The sequence below is a fragment of the Lolium rigidum genome, chromosome 4 (genome assembly GCF_022539505.1).
Source record: "Lolium rigidum isolate FL_2022 chromosome 4, APGP_CSIRO_Lrig_0.1, whole genome shotgun sequence".
Taxonomy (NCBI): Eukaryota; Viridiplantae; Streptophyta; class Magnoliopsida; order Poales; family Poaceae; genus Lolium; species Lolium rigidum.
In genome coordinates this window covers 186,287,380-186,307,459 of record NC_061511.1, presented here as the reverse complement: position 1 = coordinate 186,307,459, position 20,080 = coordinate 186,287,380, and the positions used below count along the sequence as shown (strand labels likewise).

The window sequence follows — 20,080 nt, the reverse complement described above, 5'->3', positions numbered from 1 at the left end:
TCCAATGTTTTTCTTATTTGAGTTGAAGATTATCCAAGTTGAAGCGTGATGGAGACCGGGATCCACATCGACATCGCATTAGAGCATCTCCGCAAAAATTCGGCGCCCTATACCTCCCTTTCGACGCGCTGTAAACGGTTGCCGCACGCTTGACCGAACTTTGCCCGTCGGACGCGCCAAAATGCAGCGCTTGCGCGGGCGGTGAAATTTGACCTCCGTCGGAAGCGCCAAAAGCGCGCCGCCACGCGAACGGCTAGTTTAATCGTATATCGTTTGAAACGGATCAAACAAATCAAATAAATTATGAAAATTTAACTGAAAAATTACGAAATATATTAAAAGTTTGACAAACACCGATATTTTATTTAAACTAAACTAATCTACTCGAAGTCCTCCCACTCGTAGTCCGACGATCTGCTAGTCGGAGTCGTGCCGAAGACCGGAGTGGTCGTCCACTCGAAGGAGGAGGAGGTGGGCATGTTCGTCGATGGTCCGGCACCTCTCTTCTTCTCCTCCGCCCTCCGCGCCGCCTTCTCCGCCCTCTCCGCCTTCCTCGCCGCCGACTCAACGCGGCGCCTGTCGCGGTCGGCCTTCTTCTTCGCCGCCGCCTTCGCCTTCTGCTCCTTCTTTTGAGCGTAGAATGCTTCCATGGCGGCGACATCCTACGGGAACGCGCGCGCCCACTCGAGGCGGAGGCGCTCGTCTTGCTCCGCCACGCGCAGGCGCTGCTCGAGCTCGCGGGCGCGCCGCCGCTGCTCGGTCGTGACGGTCGGCGATGGCGGCGCGAGCATCTCCGCCTGCTCGCGGTAGCCGGAGGCGGAGCGGAGGCATCTTGCCGGAGCCAGGGGTGGAGCGTCGACGTGGGAGGTAGAGCGATGGAGAGAGGGAGAGAGAGAGAGACGGAGGCGAAGACACGCGGAAAGTTCAGCGTTTGGTGTGCGCGCGTCGCTTCGACTTTATTGCGCGCGCGGGATAGCGCGAAAGCGCGGGCGCGGTAAAATTCACGCGGGCGCCCACGCCAACACCAACCTGAGCAAGAGTATAACCTGAGAATTTCACATGAAACAGCACAGTTCTGTAGGAACCGAGACAAACCCACAAGCTATAAACACAAGACTTGAACATCTGCACGGCTGGTAACATGAAGAACACAGATTGCTGCTACAACAATACACGGCGCGAGCTTATCGTCGCCACACCTCATACATGGACATAATCAGAACAATGAACCAGAAGTCACCCTAAGAACTCCATAACTATGCCAAGACAGAAAAATCTGGTCAGGGCCAACCAACTAAACCTATCACAGACGGCCAGGACTGAATCTCTCTATGACCATACACTTGCTCTTAGTATGATGGCCACTGTTCAATTGAATAAAACGATGTTGCATTGTTGCTGGTGTTAATTGAGGACCCAGCCACCATGCGCCCGCAACAGATGAATAACCTTACCACCGGCAATGCCCATAACCAGAAAGGCAGAAACTTTAGCTGTACACGATCTCCAGCAGCAACTGTCAGATGGTGGTGGTGTTGTCAACAACGAATGTGGGCGGGGCTCATGGCTGCGCACTCCGGTGGCTTGGTCTTAGTGCCTTAGCGAAGAAGTTGCGGAGCTCGGGGATGACGCGCTGGATTAGCTGAGAGAAACTGCATTCAAAAATGGCAAGTTAGACGAAACTTGTTGCTTCAAGTGTGTCGAATTATATACAAGATGTGGTGGCCCTAAGTTAGGATACCCAGGTCTTGTGCAGATCTTGTCAAACTGCTCCAGAATAAACAACATGCATGTATGTCTCAGTGACATGGCATTGAAGGCTTCTGATAAGTCATACATATCAGAGACATTCTCTAAGTTAACATCCTGCAAGGTATTAAATATTATAAATCAGACCCAATCGGCAGTTCAAACATAGAGCTTAGGAGTAACATTCCTAATCACCTGCGCAATTGTATATTCACAGAGACGTTTCAGGCCTTCTAACAGATACTGATCGGCAGCTCTAAGAAGATCCTGAGCAAGGTCGCTGGTTACTAACACTGACCCTGTATAGATAAATCTGCATAAAACAAATAAGATGTTTCCAATCTTAATTAGCAGGCCTTCTCATGTAAGAGAACAATGAATCAACAGACAATGCAGATTCACCAACGGGCCATGGGCAAGGAGCAAGTAAGAAAGCTCGGTGATTTACTGACCTCATCATGAGTTCGAACACATCCCACCTGATATTTGGAATTTCTATGTCTCTTGCATCCTTTTCCTGGTTAAGCAAATAGTGAGGTTCATGTAAGCACAACAACTAGGAAGCAAGATCCACAACCTCCAACAACAAGGGAATATTATGTCATGTCGAGACTGACCCTATATCCACCATCAAACATTGCACGGAATGCATCTGAAGAAGCAAGCAAAGTAATTCTGTGTGCATAAAAGCGCTTTCCTGCGGATCACAAGGAACATGGACATCATTGTCCTAATGAAAAAACAATTATTTAAAATTACTTCTGTTACGGCAGGGTCCAGAAACGCCACCAACCTTCCACCAAGAACATGACGTCTGAAAGTGTCGAACTGTTCACATATTGCTCGCCAAGATAAACCTGCAGTTGGAAATATATTTGGTAACAACAATAAACAGAATTATGTATGTGTGCATGAAATTTCCTGAATAATTTGGTTAAGCACTTTAATTTCAGGCTACAAATTGAAGTGCTTACTACATTAAGAGTATGTGTGCAAGAACTTCCCTGAATTATTATTTCCTACAAACCGTGCCATGTGCAATCTGTTGGATACAGATCTTCCATCATCTGGCTTTACTCTCTTTTTTCCTTCTTCTTGTTTTGGTTTCCTTTTATTTCTGTTGGGTTTCATATCTAGCCTACCCCAACTTGCTTAGGAAAACAGCTTTGATGTTGTTGTTGACCTATTCTTAGTTAGTAGTTAGCAGGTTCTACCTTGCCCTATCCTGGATATTCTTAACAAGGTTTCCCAATATATCAAGTCTTGTATAACAAAATACTCCCTCTGTTTGGAAATAAGTGACTCAACTTTGTCAAGATACGGATGTATCTAAACGCATTTCAGGAACAGACCGTCGGTCTGGTGGCAAGGCGTGCGGGAGCGCACGCTGCCCACCCGGGTTCGAACCTTGGGTTCGGCGGGTGCTCAGGAGTTTTTTTCTATAAAAATGCCAACGGGTGCTAGTGCCTGGGTTGGTTGCATTTTAAACGCATTTCAGTGTGTAGATACATCCGTATCTAGACAAAGTTGAGTCGCTTATTTCTGAACAGAGGTTGTACATAATACTGATGGCCTCGTCCATCTTGATTTAACAATTCATCTGTAGCTAAGTTTATTGCAGAAGGTCTTGTTCAAATCTTGATTCTATTTAGATGAAGCCATAGCCATTGAAACCAGACTGGTGATCAACCTGGAGAGCATTTCCTTCACTGATTCAATGGTCCGGCGACCGTTGATCCAATAAAACAAATAAGATAATAATTTCCACTAGTACGATATAAAATTATGGCCAAAGTAGATTATTCCCAAACAGGGGACAAGAAACATGGATGGTCCAGCTGATCATGCTCATTCGATGCAGCACACTCACAGACCCCAGAATGTGTGTTCTAGTACTGACAGCTGCCTGCTATTTTTAGAATGGTGGGGAGAGCATCTGGTTGGACTGCTACCCAGTTTAATTCGAAACACCCAGTTGAACCACTCGTCCGGTCCAGCTTCAGTAACTATGGTTGGAACCAGCCAGGGTTAAACATATGCTATTGTGGATTTTTGTTTGACCAATAGCCCTTTCCCTCATTGATTACACAATAAGAGCTTTTGTACAATACACCATATTGAGCTCATAACCCCACTACATTCACTTCAGTAACAAAACTGAAGACAAACCACCCTTTTTCTGCTAACCTGCGATCTTGGAGATGGAGGTGCCGCATCCATCGGAGAGAGTGCTGCAGTTTTGTTCGCCAATTTGAACAGTGCTACCGAACCATCCTGTTGATGTTTTGGGCTCACCGAAACCAGAAGATCAAGAAGCAAGTCGAGACCTGAATTAACCCAGAATTTAATCAATGGAAAACAAAAAATACGAGAAGGAACACCTAAGGTGAATGTCTAATTGTTCATACCATTATTATCAATAAATATTGTTCTTTGATCTTCAGGGGCACAGAGGTGTGCAAGAGCCAGAGCAACACGCCTCTGCACAGACTTTTCTCCTACTCTCATGAGATAAACCAAGTGCTTTAGCACCTGGAAAAGATCATGTGAGAGTCAGCTGGAGCCTGGAGCAGATACCATAGTGTGACAAACAAAAGAAAACATAGCAGTGAGCAGAGCTTACCCGTCCATTTATCTTCTCCTCCAGCCTCTTTAACGTCTTAGCTACACAGTCCTTTGTTGCCTGAAATTGAAGTGCTTAACCAAACTTGCCTACTTACAAGGAAAGTAACTAATATATGCTATGATTGTTCACGACTAGGTGTACCTGTACAATAAATTCTCCATCCTGCAACTTTTGGACACCTCCAACTTTAACGAAGTCAGAGACATAGTCCTATAATAAGAAAATTATTGTGAAAACATTAAAGTAAGAAGCTTACATGAAACTGATATGGAACATGACTACATGAGTACATTCCCTTTTCAGCAAAGAAAACGAGACATTCTGGCTTCAGAAACTTTGCTACATTCTGGTTTGAATAATCATGAATTACCTCATTGTACGCAACTCCGTAAAGTGCAAATGCAGCATTATGTTGCAGAGAACCATTTTTTGAGTCGAGAAGCTTTAGTAAAGGCAACAACCCACCATTGTATGCAATACCTGCTTGGTTATGTGTGTCCTGAGAAACAAACGCTTTGCTCTTAGAGTGGCCATACAGGCTAATTAAGCTAAAAATAAACATAAAACGTGGAAGCACATTCTAAACAGGAAGATACCGCACTACAACTAATAGACTGTTGTTTTATTTCCAATCCCATTATAGAAATGTTCGCAGCTAAGGGGGACCATGAAAAGGGAATGACATTATTAGTCTTGTTTAGCTATAATACCTCCCTTAAATGCATACAATAAAACCGGCTGACAAAACATAAACAGTAAGATTACCATTGTTGAGTACAACAGGACAACGGAATGAGAAATGTTACCTGTGCGAGCCTCCCAAGGGCAAATGCAGCCATCTCCCTGAGTTGGAAGTCAGCTGACTGTAGCATTTCAATTAGTGGTCGGACTGCACCCCGTTGCACAATATGGACCTGTCAAAACATGTATATGCATATTTAAACAGGATAGGTCAAAACAACATTCTGTATTCTTTTCATTCACCATCTCCAACTCTTTCTTGTCTGAAATAAAATATTTGGTAATTACAGTTCACAAAACAATTTCTTGCTTTTGTAACATGCAGTTGATCAATTGTAGTATTATGTTAGGGAAAGGGCACTTCATTTTATTACTGCTCTTCCACTTCATCACTCATCATAAGAGAATAATAACAAGGAGAATGAAGCATCCTTAAGCACCTTGCACTCAGACTCAGCCGAAGCAAACTGCCCTAGCAACAAAGCAGCTTCTCTTTGGCTTTCGGTACAGCAGGAACTGCAAAAGAAAGATGAAGCAAAGGTTATTCGAATCATCAAGAAAGCAGACGCATGACACTATCATGCCTTCATATACTGAGACTGCGATTACAATAAAACACCTTCTAGGAATCTGGGTTAGAGGATAATTTTATTTGATATATGCAAGCTTATACTTGGAAATCTCTTAAGATTATATCATTGTAACTGACATATCATTCTCACCCTGAGCAACAAAGTTAATCAGCATTCAGAAAAACATGTGCGATGGTATCTTCACAGTACATCAGTAAGCAAGTGTGTACTTTCATGCAGAACTAGAACCAAAAGCATATAGAATTTGAATTTCCGGCAGTACTTTAGCAGAACCCAACAAACAAATACAATAGTAAGTTATATGGATTCAAGTATTTACAGATACAGTTTAAAACTATCATCATAAGCTGCATGTGATGATCATACCTTAATAGCCCAATTACAGGTTGCAAGGCCCCTGCATTGAGAACCTCTTTCTTGATATTTGGGGATGAGTGAACCAAATTTCCAATGACACCAACCTAGAATGTCAACAAAGTGTATTTAAAACTTACTGGCATGCATACATATGGCTAGTTGAACAATTAGGGTGATTTCATGCAAGATAATCATGATATATGTTGGATCCTGAAAAGAACTTTACAAGGACAGGGAAAAAGTATGAATCTATACAAAATTGATGAACTACCTGGTTAAAAACTAGAGGCAAATAATGAGACCATTTTTTATATAAATTCTACATGATCAACTAACCCTAGCACTATCTTACTGTTTGCAATGAATATGGGCAATAAATTCAGTTATTATTTGATGCAAGAGTTGAAGACCTTGTTTCTAAGGTTCAAAAAAAAGATCTAGTTTCTGTAACACGCCGAAAAGCATAACTACTGTTTAGCAAGCACTAATACAATTTCACCAAACATATGAAACTGCAGGACAGATCCTCGGACTTGCCTAGTTGTGGCATTAAGGTTCTTAACTTCAATTTTAGCCAGGCAAGCTTCCTCAAGGTCTCAGCTTGCTCAGATGTACTACTTAGGCCCAATTTCAGTAAGGTGGCAGAAAAAAGGTCTTCACACTTGCCTAGTTGTGACATTAAGGCTCTTAACTTCAATTATAGCCTCTAAGTCTTCTTCAAGGCCTCAGCTTGACCAATTGTACTAATTGGTCAAGCACCAATTGTAAAGGTACTTGACTCTACCAACTATGAACCTCAAACTTGTTATACCAATTAAGCAGCTTCCATGTCAAATTAAGTTTCCGTCAATCAATTTACCAATGGATGGACCTAACGAGCTCAATTAAACAAGTTCATGATAGGCTAATGTTTAGTTCAAACACCTAAATACAAACAGGAAGCCTGACAACCTCTGATGCAATTTATTCTTCTGATAACCATCATATTTAGACAAATACATTTTGTGTAGCGTCATTGCTTGTACTGCACTTTGTGCAGTATGAGTTGCTATCACTCTGAACGATGTCATCAGACATTTTCAAGAAATTTTAGTGTCATGCCCATATACTTGGCAACATTCATGCACCAGGTACATTTTGCCCAATCAAGTATAGCAACTCTCTATTTCATACCAACAAAGCTACATTTAGATGCGTATCAGACAGGTTAAAATCACTCTCAAAGAAACAGTACAATTTATTTTGGAAATTGGATCTAATGCATACAAATAACGATATGGTGCACCATAACTGTTTATCGGAAGTTGGTTCTAGTATATACATCAGTAGAACTGTGCTAACTTACCAGTGTTCACACGTTTATTTTAAGACCACTGTCATTGATAAAGGACTTATGTATTCTTTCTAGGCAAATATTAATGGTTCACACCTTCCATGCCAGGAAACATTATATTTATGCATTGCTCCTAATGTAAATTATGTATAATGCCAACTGGAACTCTGCAAGTTCCACTGTGCCAATCAAACAGTAAGTTCCATTGCAACTTGAACAAAAAAAAATAGATATGGAGGCTTGACAACCAATATCTAGTACTACGGTTCAACATTGAGCTGTTCAGACACTGCACTTTGAAGTTTACATTCCACGAGGCCTGATGAAAACTGATGATTCAAGATTGTAGAAAACTAGAGAAAACAGCAAAATATTAAATCATGATTGTGCTTTCCTGTAATTGCGGTTACTGCGTAAGTAATACATGCATGACAATTGACAAGTAAGCACCACCCTAAAAATGAAAACGGGCTCAGCCAGAGAAGTGCAACTGATGAAGAAAAATTGAATTCTCAGTGTCTTACTGCTTCATAGTGAATTGCAGCATCCTCCGATCGCAGCATTAGGATCAAAGTTGGCAATGCATTGCAATCAACAATCTGCATTAAGGATTTCAGGGGTAAAAATAAGATCTAGAAGCAAGCAAATACTATACATGGACAAAGGTGGATGCAACTCTGATGTTATACTATACAATCATTGTTGGTTTCATTCATTTTCAACTTGTTTCTGTTCTCACCAGGGTTTTGTTTTCGTCGTTTTTAAAAGCCAAAGTCCTCAACGCCCCTGCAGCTGCCCTCTGCACTTTAATGTCTTGTGATTCTAACAATTCAACCAGAGGTGGGATTCCGCCTTCAATTCTGCAGCGAATCAAAACCATCAGCAATCACAGAACTCTCAAGGAAAAAGCAGCATTGACCGGTGAGAAGTGAGTGGAACACACCTGATACAAGTTTTGATGTTGCTGTTTTCATGAGCTAGATTGGTAATTGCATCAGCTGCTCTCCTGATAAGGCTGTTAACTGCCCTGGTATTCGTAGCATTTTTATGCCTTCTGAGGAGACTCACGAGTAGGGGTAGGGCACCAGCATCGACTATAAGTTGTTGGTGTTCAGGCTGTTAACCAACACATCAAGTAATAAGTTACTACAATTCTGAGAGCAATATAGGATATATGGCTATAAACAAAATAATGAAATAGTCATGTCGAAGAACAGAAATACTAATATTCATGGAACTAGCAAAACTGAAGCATACTCCAACAGACATATGAAAAACAAGGGGAAATGTACGAGAGTGGTATTTTTCCTCTTGCATTTTGCTATGGGAATGGGATATTTGAGACGGCCGTGGCACAGACAATCGGATTGTTATACGAATAATACAAGCAATTGCAATGGGATGGGAGCAAAATCTCATCAACTAAGTGCAGAGGGGGAATTAATCGAAATGAACCTTTACGGCCAGAAGCCCAAGAGCGAAGGCAGCGCCCTTCTCGACCTCGTGCTCGAACGGGCGGGGCTGCTGCTCCTCCCCCGCCGCCGCCTCCGTAGGGGGCACCTTCAGGTGGCACACGAGCACCGGCACGGCGCCGCCCTCCACGATTACGTTCACAACCTCCTCTGCAACAGAAGCAGCGAGCAGATCCACCTCAGTAACGGGGAAGAGCACGGATCGGCCCGGTTGGCGAGGGTTTGGGGGGATTACCGTTTTTCGCGAGCTCCGCGAGGACGGTGGTGGCGCGCTTGCCCGTGGCGCGGTCGGCGTGGGTCCAGGAGAAGCAGTGCTGGAGGGCGTCGACCTGCGTGCGGACCTCGCGGGCGACCGCCGCCTGCGAGTGGCGGCAGCAGATCTCGGGCCCGGCGGAGCCCTCGTCGTCGTCCTCGTTGTCGTCGTCGGCGTCGGCGCTGCCGAGCGGCGACGAGGCGGCGGAGGCGGCGGCGGCAGCGGCAGCGGCGGCTGCGGCGGCGGCGGCGGCCGAGGCCGCGGCCTCGTCGTCGAGCCTCCGCTTCTGCGCCTTGCGGCGCGGGCGCTGCGGCTTCTGCTGCCTCTGCTGCTTCTCCGCCTCCATCGACGGCGAGGGCGTGGGGGGAACTTGTCGGAGGAGGAGGAGGAGGGGATGGGCGGAAGCAAAGAGTATGCGCGATAGGGATTTTTATTTCGCGCTGTTAAAATTGGGCACTTTCTATATTTTAGAATCGGACACTTTCCTCACTGTTTGTTAGTTTTTGTTTTTGAGGGAATATAAGAGAGTAGTTCAGTCTGAAGAAGGAGGAAAAGGGGCCATAAAACTCGTCAAATAATTCTTTAAATTTACTTTGTTTTCATCTTTTATTCTCTTGTTAGGAAAGAGTCGTGCTACGGATATTTTAAACGTGACAGAAGTAATAAGCAACAAAACAGGAAATGAAACAGGAAAAAAAACATGGCCCATTTATATTATATATAGCCTAATACAGATCCTACCGCTTGCTGGAGCCTTGGTGCATCTTTATTTGCCATTTGGGAATTTGGTTATGGGCCTGCTTGGTATGATGTCCTTTGCTTAGGGTCCTAATACTATTTCAGTGAATTAAAAATTTCAGAAATAATGGAGTCGTTAATAACCAAGAGAGAAATGCTGCATGCCTCTCGTGTCAATCCGCTTGGGGGGGGGGGTCATATGTGCGGAAGGACGCGCCACCGACGGAGGTGTCTCTCTCTCCCGCAACATCGAGGTGGAGGCTCGTCGGACTAGGTGGTGGCCCTTGGTGTTTGTAAACTCCCGCAAGTAGATTATTGGCTCTAATGCAAATGGGGGGCTTAAGGAGTTATGCTTTTGAGGCAATAATGAAGTGTTCATTATTATTACTCCAAGTTTTGTGATTAAGTTTATTCTAGTATGCTATAACTGCTTCGTGTCTTGAATATGAGATTCAAATGAAAACTCATGAGCACGTGTATAAGAATGAACAAACAAGTGTGCCTAGTCCGACTTCTATAAATAGCCCATTTGTCGTTTGATGATCATGTTTTCCTAGTTATGAGTATTGGTAATACTGAAAATAGTGGGAGTAGATTGTTGAGAAGAACAATGGTACTGAACCGACCCATATTATTTGGATATACTATGAGACGTTATTCCTTGACTCCTTGTTAATAGTATTATCCATGTGTAATCTTATGAAACGGATCTTTAGACCATGAGAGTATCAAGAGATCTCATTCCGAAAGGCATGCATTGGTTACCAAAAGGAGGTAAGAAAGGTGGTATTCATATATGTTGGAAAGAATGTCTAGCGACTTGGTGACTCAAGATTGGGAATTGCTCCTCCATAATAAGGAGTATCCACGGGACACTTTGTAATGTAAAACACAAGGACATCGAAATACAATACGAGAAATAGAATGAAATCGGATCGTGGTTAATGGTATAGCGATCAAGAGTTGAATCATGAGGATACCAAAGTCTCACCTAGGGTATTCATGATATCATAAAGCAATGGGATTGATACTATAAGATATCATAGAAGGTTACTCAATCACGAGCTATTATGGATGTCCAGGCGTGTTGTTAGCTATTGATCCGAAAGAGTTTTACAATCATGTATGTGAGTGATTGGGCCTGTCAGGATCACACGCTGAAGTGTTTTATATTCTTTATAGTACTTGATGCATTTGTTATAAACATGGTATGTCACTGAGATAATGTCTGGAATAGTTTTGGCGGCATCGAAATCGTTTTATTGAAGTATCGGAGTGATTTCGGTGTTATCAAAATTGTGTCGGTGGTACATTGGAATTGATTTGACACTAAATATGAGAGGTAAAGATTATCGGAAGTGCGCCAGTATCTTTGGGATGTTCTAAAGTGATTGAAATAGTTTCGGGAACTTTTTGGAATTGTTATGGGGAATTCTACGAGAGAAAATTAGGGTTTCGGACCTTCATATGAAGTGTTGGAGTGCTAGGAGAGTGGGAAAATACGCAGCCCTCTTTGGCTTGTTGTATGGGGCTCTTTTGGGGCCCATATAGGTGTTCTCCCACGTCCTAAAGCACCGAGATGGCTTCCCGCAATGGCTGGCCGCATGGTCCACTCTAGAGGCCCATGTAGTCCCCTAGGGGCCTATTGGAGGTTGCCCAAGGCAGACCAACGTGGAAAACAGACCTAGGGTGCCCCTAGGTTGGTGGGAGGCCGGTTGGGGGTTGGTGGGGGAGCCTAGGGTTTCCCCTAGGGATGACGACTGCCCCACTCCCCAAGATGTGCCCCTAGACCCCCTATATGAAGAGAACCCCTCCTATCTCTCAATTCACACACGAACATTGGCCCTTTGGTTGGCTATCTCTCCTCTCTCTCTCCCACGTGGAGTGTCTCCCTTCATGGAGGTTCTCTCGACAGTACTTCGGTACAATTTCGTCCATGACAACAAAGTCCCGTTGGAACAGAGAGCATGGAAGCATGCAACATTGCAGAGGGGTCAAGTGTTCGACCCTAAAGGAATAAGAAGGCGGATCGTTTACTGCGGACACCTTCGGATCTTCATCAACTGAGATAAGCTATGTCCGCCAAGTCTTCCGCAACAATATCGGTGACACAGAGTGATGGCATGTAGGAACACATGGTCGTCACGACGTAAATTCGCGGAAGTACTTCCAGTTATATATCAAACCCACAGAGTGCAGGAAGGCAAGTATTATTATTCGGCCTTTCTGTCGCACCCAATGTGTTGTTTCCTTGAATGAATTGACCACAAGTGTTGAGGTGGAGGTGGCGAGTTGGAAGCAGTGATTATGAAGTAATTGGACGTAAATTAAAGATTGAATAATAACGAAAACAAAGTAGCTAGTTGTGTGTTGAGTTTCCTGTAGATGAGAGGTCAGGCGCAGAGAAGTTCAATTCATAGTGATAGTGAGTGTGCAATATGGATGAATATACAGATACAATCAGTATGTGAAAGTGATTTTAGCATATTAGGATACAAGTAGGCGAGCAACCCTTGATTCATCTATCTCGTCCATGCCGGGATCGATACACACTATTATCCAATTACATGTTGCTATCATCAATAACCAACATAATTATTAAGGTTCTAAGGCCAAATCAACAAATTACGGTTAATGGTTCATCATTTTCTTTGTGTTCACTTATGTTTGATATCTCCATTGTCACTAGGAGGTCATGGAGTTGCTAGACAACAAGTGTTCTTATTTTTAGGTCTCTGGATCATGTTGCCCGGGCCATTAATTATACGACAAGAATTACGCAAAACATAGATAATCAATCTCATAAGTATTAATAACAGTAGATTTCATAAATGAATGGAAATAATTAATAATAGGCACATCATATCTCACCAATTCCCTACATTCCCCACGCCAGGGGGATTTACTCGCACGTGAGAAGAGATTTAAACAAAGAGATAATGATATTGCAAATGGAGTTCATATCGATATTATCGTAGCAAGCCACAAATAAGATCAAATCAAATCCAATCTCAAGAGTCTTGAATATGAATAGAGTTTACATCCCTAGTTATTACAAAGATGAATCTCTCTCTATTTGGTGATGTGATCTCGATGGGAGAATAGAGGATCTTGAGGAGGGTCACGGTGAAGCTCGAAGGATGAGTTCTTCTTCTTTGGATCTATTCTTCTCTTTTCAGGGACTAAATGTGGTGTCTGTGAATGTTTTTTTTTTGTATGTGGCCCCTTCACGAAAGTTATTCCTTTTGAAGAGGCGAAGGCGGCGACATATGGTACGGTCACCCATTGGTCGTTAAGATGTTTGTTGCCTCGGATGTGAATTGTCTCAATTAGGGACTTCCTTGATTTCCAAATCTTCATTTATGACTTGATTTCCTTCCAAAATGACCATTTCCTACAAGTTTCATAAGAGCACAAGGAAATGGAGTTCGTTGTATTTTGGCACTTTGTCGGGTAGTTCGAAAGCGAAAACAAACGAATCCAAAAAAAAACACCTCGGAAAAATATATCATTTTAGGAGCTATCACGGATCTCTGCTCAAGTTCATCGGACGGGTTTTGAAGCCTTGCTCAAGTTCTTCATCAACTTCATCATCTAGTCTTCCACAATCCTCGCCTTGTGATGAGGACATCCCTACTACACCACTACCTCCGTCATTGATAAATGAAGATGAACCTGCTGTGAAGCTCAAGTCCAATGAAGTTCGGATTGGACCAATTACAAGGGCTCGTGCGAAGCTACTTAAACAACAGGTGAACTTGTTTCTAAACGGTACTTTGATTGATGAGAATTTTATACTCGCCTAAGTCCTATTACTTATGTATCATCGGGTATCAAGAGGAGACGAGCATCGCACGAGGAGTAGAGGAGCAGCTGGACATGAAGACGGACGTCAAGATGGACGTGAAGCTGGACATGGAGCTGGACATGAAGATATCTCATGGACGCGCGAGGGAGGAGCGGGAGGCATGCGCGAAAGGAGAAGTCGACGTTCAGGCCGGTCCGGCGCCGGTTAGACCGGCCTCCGGACCGGCCGATCCGGTCCCTGGCCCGGTTGACCGATCGCCAACCGGATGCATCGTACCGGAACACAACCGGACGAATTTTTGCGAACTTCCCGGTTGCCGACCGGTTGACCGGATGCCAGACCGGCCGACCCGGTCCCTGGCTCGGTTGACCGGATTCCAGACCGGATTCGTCCGAGTCTGTCTCGACCAGATCTATTCTGGGTCGGTTATTCTTGTATCTTTTCGACCAGAAGTCGTCCCGGACGCCTATATAAGTGCCCAGGACGCCCCCCTAGCTGCTTTAGACCACGTTTAAGATAAACCCTAGTTCTTAGTTGTTTGCTCTAGCAAAACTATTGAATCCCTACACCATATTGCTTGATATTGTGTAGATCCTGAAAAAGTCTTGTGTGATCTGTTGTTCCATTGGGAATTAGACGGTTGCAACTTACCGCTTCGTGGTCGGCAGCTACATGCGCAAGTGTGTGGAGTTGCGAATATCTTGCAGGGTTGAGAGTTGTTGCATTGGCGACAGGGACCAATCGAGAGATCTCGTTGCGTCATACAAGTTATCATCCACTTCATCGTCGTGTTTCTCCGCTGCCATCACCCCGTGATCATCATCACCGCCGTTGCTTACTGAGAAGATCGGGCCACCCCATATCATCTTGGTATCAGATTTCCAGTTTTCCTCGGCAAGCCATCCACAATCCACCCCATAGTTGAGTTGTGAGTGTTTTGCTATCCAGAAAAAGCCATAAAAAGTTAGGGTTAGGGTTTGCCATAGCCTTAGATTGCACTAATTTCAAGTTTTAGTTGCTTTTTGTAGTTGTTTTTGCGTATCTTTTCTTTCCATCTAGTATTTTAGGGTTTGAGTTTACTCTATCATCTTGTGTTACTTTGTCGTCTAGTGTCAGCTTTTGTTGCTCCGAGTCCACATAGCGTACAGTGTGCTTGTTCCCAACCATAGACACAGCCTTTCGATATAAAGTGACTAGGAACTTCCCCAGAAGAGACTAGTTTTACGGCTTGACAGGCTGCTCGTTAGGTTATCGGTGCTTTGCATATTTCTGTTGGCCGTGTTATCAAGGAGTTGTGTCAAAAAAAAATTGAAAAGAAGCAAAAAGAGCTACATAGCTGCGTGTGTTATACAAAAAGAAAAATCCAAAAAGAAAAGTGTAGTGCTAGTTGAATCAAGTGAAGGCCCAAGTTTACTTTACTGCACATGTAGTTGAGCAATCTTGTGCCTGCATGTCTCGTTGAGCTTTGCTAGCGTCTCTCTTGTGCATTGCAACCTTTCCCACATATAGTTGCATTGCCCCATTATATCGCCTTGTGTGAGTATCATTGGTTGTCTACGGTCAGTGCTAGAGCTTGTTATTGGTGCAAATAGGTGGCCTACCTACAGCCCCACATATACCCTGCTTTGTCGTGTGATTTGTTCTTATACCCTTGATATTCGCTTCGCTACATCCGTGCACTAGTTGTTACTACAAGTGGTAAGCAACACTAATTTACTTTGGAACGGTAAGATCTCCTTTTCTTATCAGTTTTGAGTGAGTTGTGAGAGTACCACCATATATTTTTGATTTAGTGCACTAATCTACTAACGATGTCTGCTAGTGATCATAAACTTGTTAACCAGGACAACAAGAGTGCTGCCGATATCATCACATGGAGGGAGTATGAGGCTCTTCGTAATGAGATGCGACGTGAATTCCGCGCTCAGGACGATGTGCTTAATGGGAAGGTTGAAGAGATCTCCCAAAAGTTGGATGCTACTCATGTGACCGTCACTACAATGCAAGATCAAATGACGGATGTACAACGCAGTCTTGCTGATTTGCGTTTAGCTGTTGAGAATTTTACCGCGCAACAACAACAAGAAGATGACGAAGATCCTCGAGCTTCAAGATGACGCACACAATGCTCGTGATGCGCCACGTGGTAATCGTCCTCGCGGTTGGGCTCCACTTGGCCGCAATGGTCGTGGACAAGATGAGGAAGATGGTTTGGGTAAGCCCAAGTTTTCTATACCCAAGTTTGAAGGAGGAGCTGATGTTGAAGAATACCTCACTTGGGAGCTCAAGATTGAGAAGTTGTGGAGCTTACATCCACATTATACTGAAGATCGGAAGATTAAACTTGCTTATTCCGAATTTGATGGCTACGCTTTGCGTTGGTGGGATGCTTTTGTTCGTAACCGAGACGAGGATGGTGAGCAACCTATACGCACATGGCATTCCATGAAGGAGGCGATGACTTCTCGCTTTGTGCCTACAAATTACTTGCTGAATATATATGATAAGCTGACTCTATTGAGACAAGGTGTGAAGACTGTGGATGAATACTACATGGAGATGAAGATGCTTATGCAGCGTGGCCGTGTCCGTGAGTCTCTCGAGATGACAATGCAGCGTTTTCTCAACGGTTTGAAGTATGATATCAAAGGCATTGTTCGTCACTACAGCTACACCAATATGAATTAATTGTTACATCATGCAAGAGAAGCTGAATCACAGTTGGTCGACGAAGCAAAGATCAAAGGTCGAGCTACAGGAGCCGGGCGTTTCACACCCCGCGCGGCACCATCTTCGGCGCCGGCGCCTTCGACGCGCTCCGCACCTTACTCTACTCCGCCTAGTAAGCCGGTCTCCAATGTGTCTAACACAAAGAAGTCCGAATCTGCTGCAAGTACGAGTGGCTCTAATGTGTCTACTGCGCGTAACCGTGATATGGTTTGTCATACATGTGGTGGCAAGGGTCACTTCAAGAGAGATTGTCCTAACCGCAAAGTCATGATTATCAATGAGGACAATGAATACGAGACTCGGAGATGATGTTGATCCTAATGCTCCGGAAGATGATGACTATGACACCGATGGTGAAGATGCATATCCGTCCGATGCTCGCACCATTGTTGTGTCGCAGCCGTGCTCTTAATGTGTTGCCTAGTGCATCTACTCAGCGCTGCAATTTGTTCCAAACAAAGGCTTTAGTTGGTCCCGACAAGGCTTGCAAGGTCATTATTGATGGCGGGAGTTGCCGCAATTTAGCAAGCAAGGAGTTATGTACCAAGCTGAAGTTGAAGTATCTACCGCACCCGCATCCATACTATATTCAGTGGTTGAGCGACAATGGTGAGATGAAGGTAAACCACATGGTGCGTGTTGAGTTTGTTATTGGACCGTATAAGGATTGCATTGATTTTGATGTCGTTCCTATGACGGTGTGTCACCTACTATTGGGACGGCCTTGGCTCTATGACCGTTCTATGCAACACAATGGCCGTGCTAATACATATCACTTGGAGTTCAAGGGCAAGAAAATTAATTTACAGCCTATGACACCATAACAAATTGTCAATGAGTCTCGTCAGAAAGTTCAAGTCAACTTGGAGGATGCTTCATTAGATAGGCGAGAGAATTGTAATGTTGTGAGTGATATAACGAAAAGTGGGAGAGTGAATTCCTTAGTCTCATTAGCCACCAAAGAAGACATGAGAGAATTTAGTGAGGATCCTACAGCCATGCCTCTTGTGCTCTTGTACAGGGGTACAATTTTGGTTTCTAATGACATTACCCCTCTTCCTCTTGGTGTTTCTAATGTTTTGCAGGAATTTGGCGACGTGTTTCCGGACGAGGTACCCGCAGGACTTCCACCATTGCGAGGTATTGAGCATCAAATCGACTTGATTCCCGGAGCTTCACTACCCAATCTGGCACCATATAGAATGAACCCCGAAGGGACGAAGGAGATACATAAGCAAGTACAAGCGCTACTCGACAAAGGTTATATCCGCATAAGCCTTAGTCCTTGTGTTGTTCCTGTTATTCTTGTTCCTAAGAAAGATGGTACATGGCGTATGTGCGTAGATTGTAGAGCGATAAATAACATTACTATTCGATATCGTCATCCTATTCCCCGTTTAGAGGATATGCTAGATGAATTGAGTGGTGCTTGCTATTTTCACAAAAATTGATTTGCGTAGTGGTTATCATCAAATTAGGATGAAAGAAGGGGATGAGTGGAAAACCGCCTTTAAAACAAAATTTGGTTTATATGAGTGGTTAGTAATGCCTTTTGGTTTAACTAATGCCCCTAGCACTTTCATGAGACTGATGAACCATGTTTTGCGTGATTTTATTGGCAAGTTTGTGGTTGTGTATTTTGATGACATATTAATCTACAGACCACAATGAATCCGATCATATTATACATATTCGACATGTTTTGCAAGTGTTGCGTGATAGTAAACTCTATGGTAATCTTGAGAAGTGCACATTTTGCAAAGATAAGGTCATATTTCACGGATTATGTTGTCTCTAAGCATGGAGTAGAAGTAGATGTGTCTAAAATTGAAGCTATTCAAAATTGGCCTACTCCCATGAATGTGAGTCAAGTAAGAAGTTTTCATGGTCTAGCTGGGTTTTATCGCCGTTTTGTGCCCAATTTTTCTACTTTTGCTGCACCTTTGAATGAATTAACTAAAAAGGGTGTTGCATTTGAGTGGGGCATTGCCCAAGATCATGCTTTTGATGAACTGAAACGATTGTTAACTTCTGCACCGTTGCTTGCACTTCCTGATTTCAATAAGCAATTTGAGATTGAATGCGATGCTAGTGGTATTGGAATTGGTGGTGTGTTGATGCAAGAGGGTCGCCCAATTGCATATTTTTCCGAGAAACTTTCCGGTGCTAAGTTGAACTATCCAATATATGATAAAGAATTGTATGCTTTAATTAGAGTTCTTGAGGTTTGGCAACATTATTTGTGGCCAAAAGAATTTATCATACATTCCGATCATGAAGCTTTGAAATATCCGAAAGCCCAATCTACTTTGCATAGGCGTCTTGCTAAGTGGGTTGAGTTCATTGAGTCTTTTCCATACATTATTAAGCATAAGAAAGGAAAAGATAATATTGTTGCTTGATGCTCTATCTAGGAAGAATATGCTATTAACTCAACTTGATGTTAAAATTCCTGGATTAGAAGTGCTATGTGATTTATATGCTACGGATCATGATTTTGCTGAACCATATCGCTTATGTGCTCTTGGTAAAGCATAGGATAAATATCACATACATGATGGGTTCTTGTTTCGAGCTAACAAACTATGTGTTCCAGAATCGTCTGTGTGTTTGCTCTTATTGCAGGAATCACATGTTCGGAGGTTTGATGGGTCACTTTGGGCGTGAGAAGACGCTACTCATGCTCGCTGATCATTTTTATTGGCCAAAGATGAGGCGGGATGTGGACAGGTATGTGAAGAGGTGCATTAGTTGCAACAAGTCCAAGTCCAAGCTGAAGCCTCACGGTTTGTATACTCCGTTACCGGCACCTACTACACCTTGGGAAGATATTAGTATGGATTTTGTGTTGGGTTTGTGATAACCCACAAGTATAGGGGATCGCAGCAGTCTTCGCGGGTAGTAAAACCCAATTTATTGATTCGACACAAGGGGAGACAAAGAATACTTGAAAGCCTTAACAGCGGAGTAGTCAATTCAGTCGCACTCGGAAATAGACTTGCTCGCAAGAGTTTATCGTAGTAATGGCTTTTATAGCGAGTAGCAGTAGTGAAATAACAACGAGCAGAGTAACAGAGACGGCAGTAGTGATTATAGTAAACAGCCAGGATTAAAATACTGTAGGCACGGGGACGGATAACGGGCGTTGCATGGATGAGAGAAACTCATGTAACAATCAAGCAGGGCATTTGCAGATAATAATAAAACGGTGTCTAAGTACAAAGCAATCAATAGACATGTGTTCCAATTATAGTCGTACGTGCTCGCAATGAGAAACTTGCACAACATCTTTTGTCCTACCAGCCGGTGGCAGCCGAGCCTCAAGGGAATCTATCGGATATTAAGGTACTCCTTTTAATAGAGCACCGAGCAAAGCATTAACACTCCGTGAACACATGTGATCCTCACATCACTACCATCCCCTCCGGTTGTCCCGATTTCGTCACTTCGGGGCCATTGGTTCCGGACAGCGACATGTGTATACAACTTGCAGGTAAGACCATAAACAATGAATATCATGATGAAATAATAACATGTTCAGATCTGAGATCATGGCACTCGGGCCCTAGTGACAAGCATTAAGCATAACAAGTTGCAACAATACCATCAAAGTACCAATTACGGACACTAGGCACTATGCCCTAACAATCTTACACTATTACATGACCAATCTCATCCAA

At 43.5% G+C, this 20,080-nt stretch overlaps 1 protein-coding gene across 1 annotated transcript; it reads right to left on the bottom strand.

Moving 5' to 3' along the window:
- Positions 1-1,117: 1,117 nt before the first annotated feature.
- LOC124706620 (ARM REPEAT PROTEIN INTERACTING WITH ABF2-like) lies at positions 1,118-9,485 on the bottom strand. Its single transcript, XM_047238298.1, has 19 exons — positions 9,107-9,485; positions 8,855-9,021; positions 8,343-8,515; positions 8,139-8,259; positions 7,924-7,998; positions 6,076-6,170; positions 5,557-5,632; positions 5,182-5,289; positions 4,746-4,874; positions 4,517-4,585; positions 4,373-4,432; positions 4,158-4,281; positions 3,937-4,076; positions 2,543-2,606; positions 2,367-2,446; positions 2,202-2,266; positions 1,945-2,062; positions 1,742-1,866; positions 1,118-1,652 (listed from the first exon to the last, which is right to left on the bottom strand). Exons 1-19 carry the CDS (start codon positions 9,468-9,470, stop codon positions 1,562-1,564), a joined length of 2,244 nt encoding a protein of 747 aa, XP_047094254.1. The 5' UTR covers positions 9,471-9,485; the 3' UTR covers positions 1,118-1,561.
- Positions 9,486-20,080: the final 10,595 nt, after the last annotated feature.